Raw genomic sequence first — 15,976 nt, 5'->3', positions numbered from 1 at the left:
CGTAATTTATACAAAACCTATTTTATTTTAAAATTGTAGAATTAACTAACTGTTTATACAAAACTAATAATAATGAATTACGAGTGGGCGTAATGTTTATTTACAAAATGTATCTAACAATTGATCGAGCGACCCTCTTGCCTCTTTCTATTCTAATTGCGAAGCATTGCGCTGGGTGCGCTATTGTCGATTCCGTGCACAAGTGCATTGGCCGCAGCCATCTTGAAAAAATAACTACTCGACTCAATCGAGAAGTCATGGCGCGTTGTGGCATAGGGTGCGTGAGTTAGTGACGAAAAATGTGAAAATTAGCCAATTGATTAGTGTTGTTTTTCAAATATTTCTATGCATTTTAAGTGATTAGTGTATCTAGTGGATTGTGTTTGTGTTTTCTGTAATGGAATTACGTCTACACTCGCCCGCGGGGGCCGAACCCGTTGTTTATCACTGGCCACTAACCTCGGGCAGAGGATCGGTAAGGGATAATGATAATGGATATATAAAAATATTTCATATAAATTGCTTGTTGAAGCTAAGTTAGTTATAGCTGTCTGTTAATATTTTCTTTGTGGGTTTCGAGCCGCGCGCGGGACTATATTTCTTAATGGCTATTTCCATGCATAACAAAAAAAATCTTGAAACTATGATTACTGTCAGCTCTCTATGTGTTTTGTGTATCAAAAACAAGCTATATTATATATTCTACGAACAGATGAATTATTATTAATATCTCATTAAGTGTAAAAGTCTGAAATTTTACTTCGTGTTCTATGTTTACATGATGTAAGTTTGTGTAGTAGGAGGTAAATCTTTGTATCTATCGTAACCTCGCGCCTTCGTGCTGTGTCAGCTGCCTGGTCATACATGTTTTTAGTTGATTATAGTTTCTCTTCTATTCATTTTTTATTATATATATATATATATATATATATTTTGATGATTTTTTGTTCGACGTTGAAACATATATATATATAATATCTGTGTGTATGTGTACGTGGATGGTAAATGTTAAAAATGTTTTATAATAACAGTTGAATTGTTATTAGTACAACATTCTTCAATCAAAAACAATGTGGATAAAAACATTGCATTGCGTATTATATAATATCTTTCATAGAAGATTTCATTATTAAATTTTCGTAAGTCCAGGATGCAAATTTGTGTTAAAGAATTCACCTTTTAATGATTTTTTAATTTATGTTCTTCTTATGCTATTTTATGCCCCAGTAAACGTTTTGATTTGTTTATGTTTGCTTTCTAAAGAGTGAATTTAAAATAAGAAACATTTGTTTGCAACGTTTCGGATCTAATTGCGTTCCATCATCAGCTTTTCTATCAAGAACAAACTAATTGTATGTTTTGTCTATCGGTTTCTTGTTGTTAACCACATAACATGTATAAATGTTGTCAATTTTTCTGTTAGATTATATTTTTTTATATGTGAGTATAATAGAAAATATATATAATGTATATAATTATATATAATTTACCTATTATAAATGTTAAAATTGTATTCAGCGAATTGTATTCATTTTTAATATCATTTTGTTTAAATTCACTGCACTACTATTATCTGAACTATAAACATTTTGATAAATGTGGTATTAAATATATTTCAATAAAATCGTAGTTTTGTAACAATGAGCTTGTCAAAGTGAAACAAATCATTTCTGTTCACAAAACAATAACTATAACTGATAAAATTGTAATTTTAAAACAGTACACTTGCCAAATATCTTTTATTCACAAATGGATAACAAACACGTGGGTTTTTTAATATGTTTATTCTTAGTTAATATAATTTTGTTAATCAAATTCTTTGCAAAAAAAGAAAAAGGTATCGAATTAAATAAGAATTTCTCAGTATATGAAATTATATGTCTATTATTTCACAAATAAGCAAGTAGCATTAAGAAAGAATATTTTTATCGTTCCTTATTTACATTTGATATAACACAAAACATTCAATTACAATAAATACTGCCTCCTTTTGGTGCCTGGTGATAGTCAATAACTTTCCTGGTTTGCCCTGGATATTCCCAGATTTCCACCTATCCAACAAATATACATATAATCGACTAATTAGAATAATAAGAACTTACTAAAAGTCCGCAATTCTATTTAAAAAAAATTGATTCACTTGAAAATAACTTTTTTTTTTATTGTATCCTTAAATAGTATTTGTTATTAACTTCCCGTAGAGTAAGTTATTGTAATTGTCCAAAAATCGAAATTGAAAATTTTTACATTTATTCACGTTTTGAAGGTTTTCTGAACATTTTGGCATACTTCAAAAAAATGGATTTGTATGTATGTATGGATACAATTTTTCATCCACGTTTTCGGGCGCACGGATCAACCGATTTGAATGGTTCAAAAAACATTCGATTCCTATTGATAGGGATATGTGCTGATTAGTTTTCGGCAAAGACAGGTCCAGCCGTTTCGGAGATACGGAGCAAAGAGTGCGGAAAATAGAAATAGAGTTTTTGAGAGAACGGAGCATCCGATATGCATGATCTAAAGAACATTCAGTTTGTAATGATAAGGAGAAGAAGTGATTAGTTTTTGGCAAAGGCAGGTCCAGCCGTTTCGGAGATACCGAGCTAAACGTGCAAAAAATGGAAGTTTTTGAGATAAATAAGCAGTCGATTTGAATGATTAAAAAACTTTCTGCTTGTTTTGACAAAATAATTGCTTTTGTAAAAAAATATTACAATTTTTTTTTCTCAAAAAATTTTTTTTTTAGTATATCGACAATAATTGATATTTTAATTCTAATTATGGCTAAGGTTGTAAAGCTCACTTACATATTTTAAATAAATAATTTTAACTTTGTTATTCAGTTTATAATAACTCTTATAAATATTAGACAGTGTTACAGTATTTATAATAATCTACTTGAAAACATTTAAAATTTCTCGAACATTTCCTTGCGGTACGGGAAGTACCAGCAATTTGCCTTAAGGCACGATGCCATACACAACTAGTTTTGAAATAATATTTAAGTTATTTAGCATCCCGGATTATCAGAACTTAAAATTGATGTCATATTATTATTATTATTAATATTATATTAGTTTAAATAAACAATACTCAGGACATTTGATCGTTTCTTTCCCATGGTGAATAATCATATCTTTTTCAATACATATCATTTTACAAAACATTCCAAGAAGTTGCGATAAGTCTTGCCCGACATAAAAAATTAAAATGTGATTAATAAACCACTCCATTATGATTTTCTATAACACTTTATTTAGATTTTACCTTTTTATTTAAATATTTGTTATTTAAATCTTTAGCCTTTAGATTGAATCGTTCATTCAATTTTCTCTCGTCGTGGACTGTGTGTACGTGACTTGTAGGGCACAGAGCAATGTCTGCTTGTCCCGTAACCCTACATAAAAAAATCCATTGTTCATTGAGGCCCGCGCACATGTTCCCGTGGTATAAGTCAATACATTGTGTGTATTTGCCAAATGAATGCCTATTGGGTATTTAAATATAAAATTAATGGGAAAAACTTACTACGCTTAAAATCCACCTACATTACACTGAATGCTATAAAAGATAAACGAAAGGGGTAATCGCAGATTTTCTCACTCTTCTTTTATCAGTTGATTGAATATTTTCTCCCATGAAACTTAATATCATATGAGCAATACAAGTTCTTCGTATGTTAAGATATAACATGCATTATCTGACATGAGTTTTGTTTTCGTTATATGATATTGCATTATGTCATTAATAATTATTTCATCGCTTTACATTTCGTTTATCTCTTCATTAATTAATTGATCATACTACTGAAGATAATGCATTTTCCTGGAAGCTTTTTGTATATTTGGATACACTCGAATAAGTAATAATTAGGCTAGCACCGAATATTCGGTTACTATTCGGTATTCGGCACCTTTTTCGATATTCAGCCGAATACCGAAAAGTAACTTTATAGTTAAATCAAAGGAGCCGCCGCCGCTCAGCCAAAATATTGTGTGTGTTCTATCTGTTATGCTATATGAAGAGCTTGCAATGGATCTGTATATTTGGAATTCTTTAATTTACATAATACCACACGATGAAATGAATTTATTATATTTTGTATATATAATAATTTAAACTTCATCTACTTTTGAGAACAAACGCGTGAAGAACTCTACTCTAATAATATTCTTGGCTTCGTAACATATTATTTTTTTAATATTTAAAAAAAAACTCGATCACAATAACAGTGATCTTATCTTCTATTATAATACCAGCTATTATAATATTCATCTTCGAAAATCCATAACATTTGCTACAAACATGAAAACATTTTATCATTATTCAGAGTTCCAGAATTTTTTATCTACGTTTTCTCAAAACGATAAATCTACCTTATTTCAAACATATGTTATCGAAAAACTAACTTATTTCAGTGGTTTCCAACCTTTTCATACTCCCCATGTGTTTTAAGAAAAAGAGTGCGCGTAAGGTTCACACGCGAATAATATAGAAATTATTTCAATAAACTTATGCTTCGTACACGGCGCAAATGTTGCACTTGTTTTATTATTTTCATTATAATATAGGACAAGATAAAATATTCTTCTGATTCAGGCATTTTTTTTATTAAATCAAGATTTGCACTACGAAGGTTAACCTTAAAATAAACATATGTTTATTTATCTATGTCGATTTCCTTGTTGATACGCATACGACAGAAATCTATTCACATGACACGACGACTAATCACAATCGAACAGTATAGACATGATTTAATCGAGAGGAAATGACGAACTGTGTTCGGTCGTAACGCTATTTCCGTTGCACATATTTACTCCTAGTCGCGCCTAAAGAAGTTTTACTTCAAAACTGTTTATGGCGCCCTCTCTTATTTTTCTAATCTAATTTCATTAACACTCAACTGATATTATACTTTAATTCATTCATTCACGTTTCATTCGGTTTTTATATAAATTAAACATTTTTGGTTCATTTTCGAAAATTGTATTTTGGAAGCTCTCCTGGCATCCTAGCAGCCCACAGTTTGATCATTTTCAACATCAGGAAATTCATGCAATTTTTCATAAAGCAATTTGGTGTTTTTTTTATTTATTTTTATGCTTCAATAAAAATAACAGTTACTTAAATAATAGTTAGGGCAATAAAAAACAGCTTATACGACACCGAAATCCTGCTTGCTGGTCATAAAAAAGAACGAAAGCAAAATTGAATTTTCAGTGGATTTTAGAAGTTCAGAATTTTATAGTTTGAATACTTAAAATTATGCAATGTTAGTCACAGAAACGAAAACAGTTGACCTTGCATGCACGCTATGTATGCACCCATAAAATGGCTAGCGGGCTTGGCTTTAATAGCCCCCAGAAAGGAATATCTCGTTCGCCTTTCTGCTATATTTAGTTGCGGGTGTGTTTTGATAAGATAGTTTCGAAATTGGCCAGGTAAAAGCATTATTGATCGGCCCGAACTGAGCGCAATCGAATGGAGCTAGACGCGAGCCCAGACGGAGCGATTCAAGGTTGAATTTTTAGAAGTATTCGTCAACAGCTGACGTTGCGCCCGGGTCAATGGACTCACTAAATTCGTACGCGTTGGCCCGTCTCAAATATGTAAATTCAAAGCAATTGTACGAATGAAATTCGCTTAGAAAGTAAAAACATTGAAGAGACAGTAGAGAACATTAATACATTCGATGCATACAGCATGCGATCGGTTTCAATATTTGTTTCCAAAGCGATGAGGGTTTCAGAAAAGGGGCAAAAAATATATAACTTGGTTTATTAAATCAAATCACACCAAACATGCTTGAATAAATGCAGGTTTAGAAAGTAAAAATGAGATAATTTGCTTTAGATATGTTTATGATTCATTTTACTCATTCATAAAAATCATCAGGAGTATTCAAGGTTACTACAAGTACAATCACAAGAAATTTTATTTTTAAAAATTGCATTAAGCCTTTTAATTAGTACTTTGTATGGAATAAAAAGTATTTTTGAACTAATAAATTGTAGATGTATAAAATAAGTATAAAAATATAAACAACAAATTAAAGAATAAAGTAGTAGCATTTAAGGGGGTATTCTAGTGTAGTGCGATGAATTTTATGTCATTTTTAAAGTGTCGTAAGAGAAAGCAATAAATGTTTTACTATCCATTTATTTACCATTTGTTTATTAATATTATTAAAATACAAAACAAAAATTAAAAAATAAAAAAGTTGAAAATTGTAAAAACTGGTAGCTGATGAAGTGTGGGTGGTCTCCAAAAATTAGCACCTCAGTCTTAACATGATTTCAGCCCTCCTAGCCATCGGAAATGCAAAAAATAAAAAGATTATTAATTTACAATGATGTCGCAATCGCCTGAACTAGCGACGAGTATTTTTTTTTTTTTTACAAATTGGCGACTGTTTGAAAAAAAAGTGTTTTTTTACTGTTTTTTTGACTTTCTCGAATTTTTTAAAAATAGTAAAATTTGGGGATAATCCTAGTTCAGGCTATAGATAGGTCTATAAACAAGACTCTCTGAACATTTCAAGTGAATCGGTCGAGTAGAACTCGAGAAATCGTGTCAACAGTACTGAAAAAGTCTGTTCTGAGAAAAAGGCATTTAAAGTTTTGCGTGAAGCCAAACCAGTATGGAGACCGAGTCAGTAAAATGCCTATATCTCCGAAAATAATTCAAATTTTCAAAAACCTTCTCGTACCCATATTCTTAGTTAGTTAAACTTTGAAAATATGAAATAAAAAAAATCGATTATTTTGAATTTCTACACTAGAGTACCCCCTTAAGCTTTTAATTCAGTGCTTTGTAGGAAATAAAAAGATTTTTTGAACTAATAAATTGTAGATATATAAAATAAGTATAAAAATATCAACAACAAATTAAAGAATAAAGAAGTAGCAACTAATTTTTTTTTACCTTTGACCTCCAACATTAGTAAAGACAATTTAAATTTTTCAATTATTATGCCATTAATATCTAAAGTTTACTCTAATATTTACTAGTAAAAATTACAATATTTTTTTATATATATTTGTATGATTGCAAAATAGTTGTTATAATAGCAAGTTGAATTTTGGAATATTTATTTAATCTAAGACAAAATTAAATGTTTAATAAATATATTAACCAGATTAGCTTTTTGTTTATAATATCTATTAGTTGTGATGTATCTCACAAATATTTGTTTAACCCATATTACAAGTCCTTCAATGTAGTTTGCACAACTTGACGCATCTGTTTTTTTAGGTTTAACTAAATATTTAAAAGATTAGATAAATTATGATAGTTTTTTCTGTGAAATAATCTAATTTGAGAAATATGCCATTAACTTTACTTAAATTTGATATTAAATGCGATTTATATTAAGTACATGAAAATTAATTAATTTTGCTGATAACTGTTTGATTCAATAAATCGTTTTTCAATTAGATTTATTTAGTAACATATAAGAATGAAAATATTACCTATTATTATAAATTCTAATAAAATTATTATAACTTGTTATTATGAATCATGTTATTTTATCTACTATTGGTTAGAATGTTATTTATAATAAAAGATGTAATAAAAAATATTACAATTTTTATTATTATTATTCTTCCTGCATTCAAGTTGTCAAGGGATCAGATTTACAATATCTTTCGATAATAAAGGGCATAAAAACAAGTATTGTGTTTAATTACTGGTTAAATTAGATGTAGATGAAACAGTTATTTTTCAAAGTTTTGGTATATTATTACTAGTATTCTTCGAGATCTTCCCGTTTAGAATTGATAGATACAAACCAGGTATTCGTTGTAAAAAAATATAATTCCATAGTAAGGCCACCTATAATCCATAAATTGCCGATCGCTATGTCCACGTCAGGTTTATTATTTCAAGTTATTTTACAAATGTTGCAATATGTTTTGAATAAATTTTATGTTGTTATCGGTAGTTCCAATGCCAGATATGCTTGTACAGTAGAATCCGCTTAGTATGACATTCAAGGGACGGCAAAAAATCGTCATACTAAGCGGTCGTCATACTAAGCGTACTGAAAAAAAAAAATTTTTGGCGAATATGTTATTAATTTCAGTAATTTAATACAAAAATTAAGGTAAAAAATGACACATACTAACAAATTGACAAATTTAATTAAAAATATGACATAACAATGCATTTTTTAATGTAAGAAATCTGTAATTTTCGTTTGAATTTCAATTACTGGGTAAAAATAGTAAAAAATATAGAACTTTACTAATTCAGTAAATTATAGCAGATGTTATCGCTTCCAAATTTCGAACACCAAGAATGAGCCTACTTATTTTTTGCACGAGGTCGTCCATGCCGGAAGTTGCCAAAGTTTCCATAGCGCGAATCTCGTACAAAATAGAGACCTGAAGGTATGTAGCGACCTGACACACAAGGGTAGTTCACAGTGGTGCCATACCATAACAATGTGCAATGAAAAACATGAACTCTATGTTATCGGAGGTGTAAAATCATGTCGGTCATTATACGTGGACCAAATTTTTTTTCAAAAATGGGTCATTATAAGCGAAATGTCAATGTAAGCGAGGTCAACATATCCGACTAGACAGCTGTTTTTTTAAGAAATTTTATATGGAAACCAAACTGCCTTTAAAATTATGTCATGATAAGCGGTTGTCAATATATCCGGCGTCATACTAATCGGATTCTACTGTACTTTCGTTACCTATTTCTTTAGTTTTTATGAATTTTACCTATGAAACTTGAAGATTAATTGTTTGTGAATTCAGACACCACATGCACTGTTTTTTCTTGGTAACTATTAAGAATGGAGACAAATGTACGCTTTGTATTTTGAAATACAATTAGTAAAATTTATTCTATATACACATGGCGTTGAAGAGTAGGTTCTTGCAGGCTCAGGTGATGTATGCAATGGGCTTCGTCGTTTTACTCTCTTCTCGACGTGTATTAGTGAGCGTCATTCGACCTAGTTACTGCCAAGTGTACATGGAACGTACTGCAAACAGTTCTCAAAACATAGCGCTTCGATACTTATTCAAATAAACTAGGATATATTTAGTCATTTCACTTGTTAACAGTTGCAACATATTCGATAATTTTATTCACGCTAGGTATAGGAAGTTTTTATCATTTTTAAAATGCTTAATTGTTTAGAATAGGCAATTAACATTGTCGGTGGCTCTTTTTTATAAATGGAAGTTTCTAATCTGCACTTTGCATTAAATTTTTTATGATATATCATGGATTTCCCAATTTGATATGCAGTTTGCCTTAGTATTTCTAAGATATATTTGATAATTTTATTCATTCCTGATATAGGAAGTTTTTATTATTTCTAAAATGGTTAATTATTTAAAATAGGAAATTTACATTGTCAGTGGCATCTTTGTTATAAATGGAAGTTTCTAATCTATCGAAATTGATCTGCAGTTTACGTTAAATTTTTTATGATATATTATGGATTTCTTAATTTGATCTGCAGTTTGCCTTAATATTTTTATGAACTATATTGGATTTCTCAATTTGATCAGCAGTTTGCCTTAATATTTTTATGATATATATTGGATTTCTCAATTTGACCTGCAGTTTGCCTTAATATTTTTATGATATATATTGGATTTCTCAATTTGATCAGCAGTTTGCCTTAATATTTTTATGATATATATTGGATTTCTCAATTTCGCCTGCAGTTTGCCTCAATATTTTTATGATATATATTGGATTTCTCAATTTGACCTGCAGTTTGCCTTAATATTTTTATGATATACATATATTGGATTTCTCAATTTGCTAAGTTTTTCCATAATACTATCTTAACACACTATAGGCGGGCCCCGTAAAATTACGCTCTGCGAGGATTGTTGCTTATCGGCGGGCAAGGTATTATTACGCTTTGAATAGACTAACTTGAAAAGCGAGTCAAAATACTTTTATCTGATCGGTTTGCATATGATATTGAAAGAATACCTGATACATTTCTCTAGATTCAATTGATTTACGTATTGAAAGGCTTTTAGAATAAAAATAAGGATCAGAAACAATATGTTTTTTCTTCAAGTTTCTTTTCATTCAAGCTACTCGCAATTTGTTTTGTAGATAAATATGCAGAATTTACAGCAATAAAAAGGTGTTCAATATATATTTTATCAAATATTTTAGTTATTAGTCAGATTTGTATAGTTCAACTCTTGTTTACATTGTTATTTGCAATAATGAAATAATAGCATCGGATAGCGATAGTAAAGTTTGCGCCAATAATTTATCACAAATTGGAAGTGATTTTGATATTACTGATTTTGGTAGTGTATGTGGATGAAATTTTTTTTCATCCTAGAAGACGTAAGGTTTGCCAATTATTTCTAGAGATTCTGGAAATAATGACAATGAAGAAGTGGAGTGGTCAGAATTTGACAATCCTCCGAATCATTTTTAGGTCAAAGTTGCGTTGTTTTGAAACCAAATAGTTTAATTGAAGTGGTCAGCTATTTTTGCTATTCGCGTCCCAGCACCTCTTCATAAGGGGTGATTTTTTCCATAAATTTCATGTATGTAAAAAGTGGTTTTGTATATTTGCTGTACGTTAAATTGTTAACTTTCCGTAGGTTAGTTATAACTAACCTATATATAGTAATGGGCGGAAAATCAAGAATGAAAATTATTCCATTTTTCTACGGTTTTTAGGTTTCTGAACATTTTGGCATACCTCAGAAGAAATGGATGTGTCTGTGTGTGTGCGTGTGTTTTTGGTGGCCGCATTTTTTCGTTCACGTTTTCGGGCGCACGGATCAAACGATTTGAATAGTTCAAAAAACATTCGATTCCTATTGATAGGGAGATGTGCTCATTAGTTTTTGGCAATCGCAGGTCCAGCCGTTACGGAGATACAGAGCAAAAAGTGCAGAAAATAGAAATCGAGTTTTTGAGAAAACGGAGCATCCGATTTGATCTAAAATGATCTAAAAAACATTAAATTAGTAATGATTGGGAGAAGTGGTGATAAGTTTTTGCCAAAGACAGGTTCAGCCATTTCAAAGATACGGAGCTAAATGTACACAAAATGGCAGTTTTTGAGAGAAATAAGCATCCGAATTGAATGATTCAAAAACATTCTGATTGTGTTGACATAACAATTGCTTTAGAAAAAAAAATTTCATTCAATACTCAATATTCCTCGAACATTTTGATATGGTACAGGAAGATTCAGCAATTTGCCTTAACGCACGATGCCATATGCCACTAGTTTTTGTTAGTTTTATGTTTAATTATGCATAAATCAAATAATTTTTTTATAGTTCAAAACAACCAGACGTTTTTTTTTAAAAAAAAAGAGTTATAAAAAAATATGTTCAATGTGACAGCCAGTTGTGTTCATGCGAGGCGACGGAAAGAGCACTCGTGTCGAGCAAGCGATTTGCCCGCTACACATATCAGTTTGGTCTGACGAGTATTTTTACGGGGCCCGCCTATAGTGTGTTAACGTAGTAATGTAATGGGCCAAAAATCGAAAATGAAATTTTTTGCATATCTTCACGTTTCAGAGGTTTCTGAACATTTTGGCATACTCCAGAAAAAATGGATGTGTGTGTGTATGTGTGGAGACAATTTTTTGTCGACGATTTCGAGCGTATGATGAACCGATTTGAAAAGTTCAAAAAGCAATCTATTTCTATTGATAGGGAGATGTGGTGATTAGGTTTTGACAAAGACAGGTACAGCTAAATTTTAGCAAAAAGTGCTAAAAATGTCAGTTTTTAAGAGAACGAATAAAACGATTTGAATGATCTAAAAAACATTCGAATTGTAATGATGGGAGAAGTGGTGATTAGATTTTGGCAAAGGCAGGTCCAGCTATTTTGAAGATACAGAGCTAAATGTACAAAAAATGGCAGTTTTTGAGGGAACTAAGTGTTAGTTGAATAATTCAAAGAACTTTCTGCTTGTAAAATTCTTTAATTTAAAAACAAATTGTATATCGAAAATAGTTCAGATTTTATTTTTATTTCTGACTAAAGTTCTAATACACTTTAAACAAATAATTTCAACTTTGCAATTCAGTTTATATAATTCTTATAAATATTAGACAATGTTACAATATTTATAATAATCTCTTTGAAAACATTTAATATTCCTCGAACATTTACGGTACGGGAAGTTTTAGCAATTTGCCTTAAGGCACGATGCCATACACCACTAGTTATGATATATATTGGATTTCTTAATTTGATCTGCAGTTTGCCCTAATAATTCTAGAATTCTAATTTCATCCGCAATTAGCCTTAATGTTTTTGTAATATACGTGGTCTGTTCAAAAAGTACCCGGAATTTTCGTATATAAATATAAAATATTTATTTATTCGTCTACATTAATGTGGTCCCCTTCAAAGTAGTCCCCCCCAGATATAATACACTTATGCCAGCGTTTTTTCCAATTTTCGAAGCACCCTTGATATTCACTTTTTGATATGTCCTTGAGCACTCTCAGCGATTTTCTTCAATCGAGGAAAACCGCCGTCCTTTCATGGGTCTCTTCAAGTTTGGGAATAGGAAAAAGTCACACGGAGCCATATCTGGTGAATTTTTGCACTTTGCAACACTTTATTTCATTTTTTACGCAAAATTTAATACAAATTCTTTGACTTTTCAATTCTTCCATTGTAAAAATCGCCGAGCTCAGAAAAACACGTCGAACCTTAGCGACTACCACAGACAAAGTAAACAGTGAATATAGCTGAAAATTTCATCATACTTTAGGGGCATGTATACCAACACAATAAAAAAAAAATTTTGACAATCAGACACTCCAGACCCGCGAAATTTAATTATTAGTAATTCCGGGTACTTTTTGAACAGACCACGTATATTGGATTTCCCAATTTAATTTGCAATTTACCTTAATATTGTTATGATGTATTGGATTTCTCAATACTTATTCTTTTATCAATACTTTTCTTTTAATATTGTCGATATATTCACTATTTATGCATATCTATTAATTGTATATGTTTTAGTCATTTTTTTTACTGATTATAATTGATTACTGAATACATAATTATATAGTATATTATGTTGTTCATTATGTTAATTAAATTAAAATTTAATATGCTGCACACTGTTCAAGATTTTTGATGAATTTAACTTCAAAATAAATTCACGAAAACATTACCTTTTGCTATAAACGTTTTATAGTGTCGTAAAAGTTATCTTTAGAAATATAGTTAATTTGAGAAACATTTTGTTTGTTTTTAAATATAGAGTTTTATAAAAGGTACATCTTTGCTACGATTATTTTTTTATGTAGGTTAAACTCTATTCAGCGCATTTAAAATATTTAATGGACTTTTATTTTTGTATTAAAAACTAATATTTATGTTAAGGAATGAGTAGTTGTCTTTTTTACGTGATTGAAACTTTCGCTGAAAATGTACAGCAAAAAATAATATTTGTACTAGGAAATTTACCCTATTCCAAGCGCCCCAGTTTATAAATTTCGAATTTGATACATTAAGGTATAAATTTATACATTTCATATATATTTACATTTAACTTTATACATAATATGACGTCTATAATTTCAACATTAGGTGCGTCAACGTGTAGGTACATATGATTGCCGATCCCTGTTCATAAATACATAAGGTAATTCAAACACCTTTTGCATCTCACGGAAAATTAATACTTGTTAGTGAAACCCTTAGGCGAAAGTATTTCGAGAATATATAATATGAATAATTTATATTAGTAATAGTTAATCGAAGCTTTAAAGAAATACTTTGGTTGATATTCAAATTAATAATTTTTATGAGATATGTGAAATTTGAGTATATATTATTCCAAATATTATACTGCATAAGTGTACAAGTCACTAATATCCAATACTTCAATAATGTCTTTAGAATAGAGTTTATATGTCTCTATGTTAAATTACAATGAGCACCGAAAAATAATAATCAATTATTTGGCTGAATTGTTTATAGAATAGAATTCAACAATGACTGCGAATCAAATCGAATATTGAATTGTTTTAGAAATTCCATTCAATTTAAGCATTGTTCATGATGTATACTTTGAAGTTCGAAGATAGGTGATTATTAGTTGTTGTTTCATGAAATACCATTCACCAATCTGTTTTACTATTAAAACCCAAATAATTGCATATTGCATTCAATTTATTTTTAATCAAAAATGAGTAATTGATTGATTAATTATGCCCATATCAAACTGTGTGTTTTATATTTGATAATATGTCGCCACAACGTCTCGAAATTAGTTAGATATACACGGATTTATATTATGTACTTGAACTGAAATGCAGTTCTAATGATTCTGTTTTGGTTAAAAGAACAATGAAACACGAAGCATCAGGTGTGATGTTTATAGAATTTCTTTGATAAAAACGTCGCATAGGCAGTCATTGCATTATTATTTTTCTTCCTTGTATATATCATATTGCTGTGAGAAAAAGAATAGATAAATTTTCGCACATTTTAGTGAACTTCCTTTATTTTCTCTTTAAGGGGCGCACACCTAGTGTGAAATTTTCAAAAAATCGAATTTTGAATTTTTCCATATTTCGATAGATTATACCTTTAACACTTTCGGGACGGCACTTGATTTCATTGTGTATGTTATGCAAATTGTTTGATAAAAGTTCGTGGTCATTGAAGGGCATACATTTCTAATATTAATTTATTTTTGATCATTTTATAAAGAATGGTGACGTTCAAAACAATTTCCAAAACGCATAGCTGGTTGATATTGACATGTTCTACAATAAAATTTTGTTCGTCGCTTTCCTCCTGGTGCTTTTCTGTCAGAACAGACAATACAATCACTTTTTCTTTTAGAATTTAAAATATGCCACTGATTAGTCAGTATATTTGGTCATTATTGCTGCCATAATGGTTTATTTTTTCTATTATATTGTCTAATAATTCATCTATAAAATATAAAGTAAAATAATCTATTGGATGTTTTATATTGCTTGGTATTTGTAGTCGGGGTGTTTGTTGATGTATGTCAAACTCGATTATTGAAAGAGACATTAGCGGCACATTCGCTAATGTCTTCCCGCTCTTCATTTATTTTGTCGAACTTCTTCTTTTTATTGGTTGGATAATATTCATCATCACATTCATCACTATCATCGGTGCAAATAGTAATTTCATAAGATTTGTCTGTATGAATGTCTATTTGAAACTCATCTTCTGCTTAATTCACAAAATTTACCAGTCGTTTTACCATATTTAAAAGCGCTCGGTCATTTTAAATACTAAGAAAAGACCATATAGCAAAGAAAAAGGCTAAAAATACTATTAAAATTATTTTCAAAATACAATACTGTTTATCACTGCTATATGTAATTTATTCAACTTTTCGATGCAAACTGAGTCATTGTTTATAAAATAGCCTGTGCCTCACAGAGTATGTTTGTCCACTGAGGTGGACAGCCGTCCCCAAAGTGTTAAAAATAACATACTAAAATTTTAAATCGATATCTTAAATAGTTTTGTGTTACAGCCATTTAAAAGAGTATATATAGTATATAGTATAACGATCATTTTATCTTTAAACGCGTTTTTCTCGAAACAGCATTTTCCGAATTTGCTGGAGTGATTGATCTGATCAATAATCGAATTTTGGCAACAAAAAAAAATTAATATATTATTTCAAAAGTGTTACTATGTATTCTTAAAACATGTATAAATATACCCTCAAAATTTTAAATGGATTAATTCCCTAGGTTTTTTTAATTCCCATAAATGATTTTTTTTTAGGTTGTCACACTAGGTGTGCCCTATTATAATTGCCAATCTTTGTGATTGCAGAGTTCGAGAATCGGATTTGCTTTTATTATAACCTGGTATCAAACAGTATAAAGGCATTTGTCTTAGTATACCCTTTCTAATCAAAGGGATAATCGCTGGGTTGCCTACTGTAGGTAATAGATAGGACAATCAATGGTTAG

At 29.9% G+C, this 15,976-nt stretch overlaps 1 protein-coding gene across 1 annotated transcript in view; it reads left to right on the top strand.

Annotated features, from left to right (window-relative positions):
- Positions 1 to 254: 254 nt before the first annotated feature.
- LOC113386339 (histone-lysine N-methyltransferase, H3 lysine-79 specific-like) overlaps positions 255 to 15,976 on the top strand; it is a 51,149-nt gene continuing 35,427 nt past the window's right edge. Inside the window, exon 1 of the mRNA XM_026624124.1 lies at positions 255 to 475. Within this exon, the coding sequence (XP_026479909.1) occupies positions 398 to 475 (78 nt within the window). The 5' untranslated portion in view covers positions 255 to 397. The remainder of the gene's footprint in view (positions 476 to 15,976) is intronic.

This window comes from Ctenocephalides felis, unplaced genomic scaffold (assembly GCF_003426905.1).
Source record: "Ctenocephalides felis isolate EL2017-DRISC unplaced genomic scaffold, ASM342690v1 CF-g0.4_SCAFFOLD_03571, whole genome shotgun sequence".
Lineage (NCBI taxonomy): Eukaryota > Metazoa > Arthropoda > Insecta > Siphonaptera > Pulicidae > Ctenocephalides > Ctenocephalides felis.
Note: the sequence above shows the minus strand (reverse complement) of the source record. Positions and strands in the feature narration are given on the sequence as shown.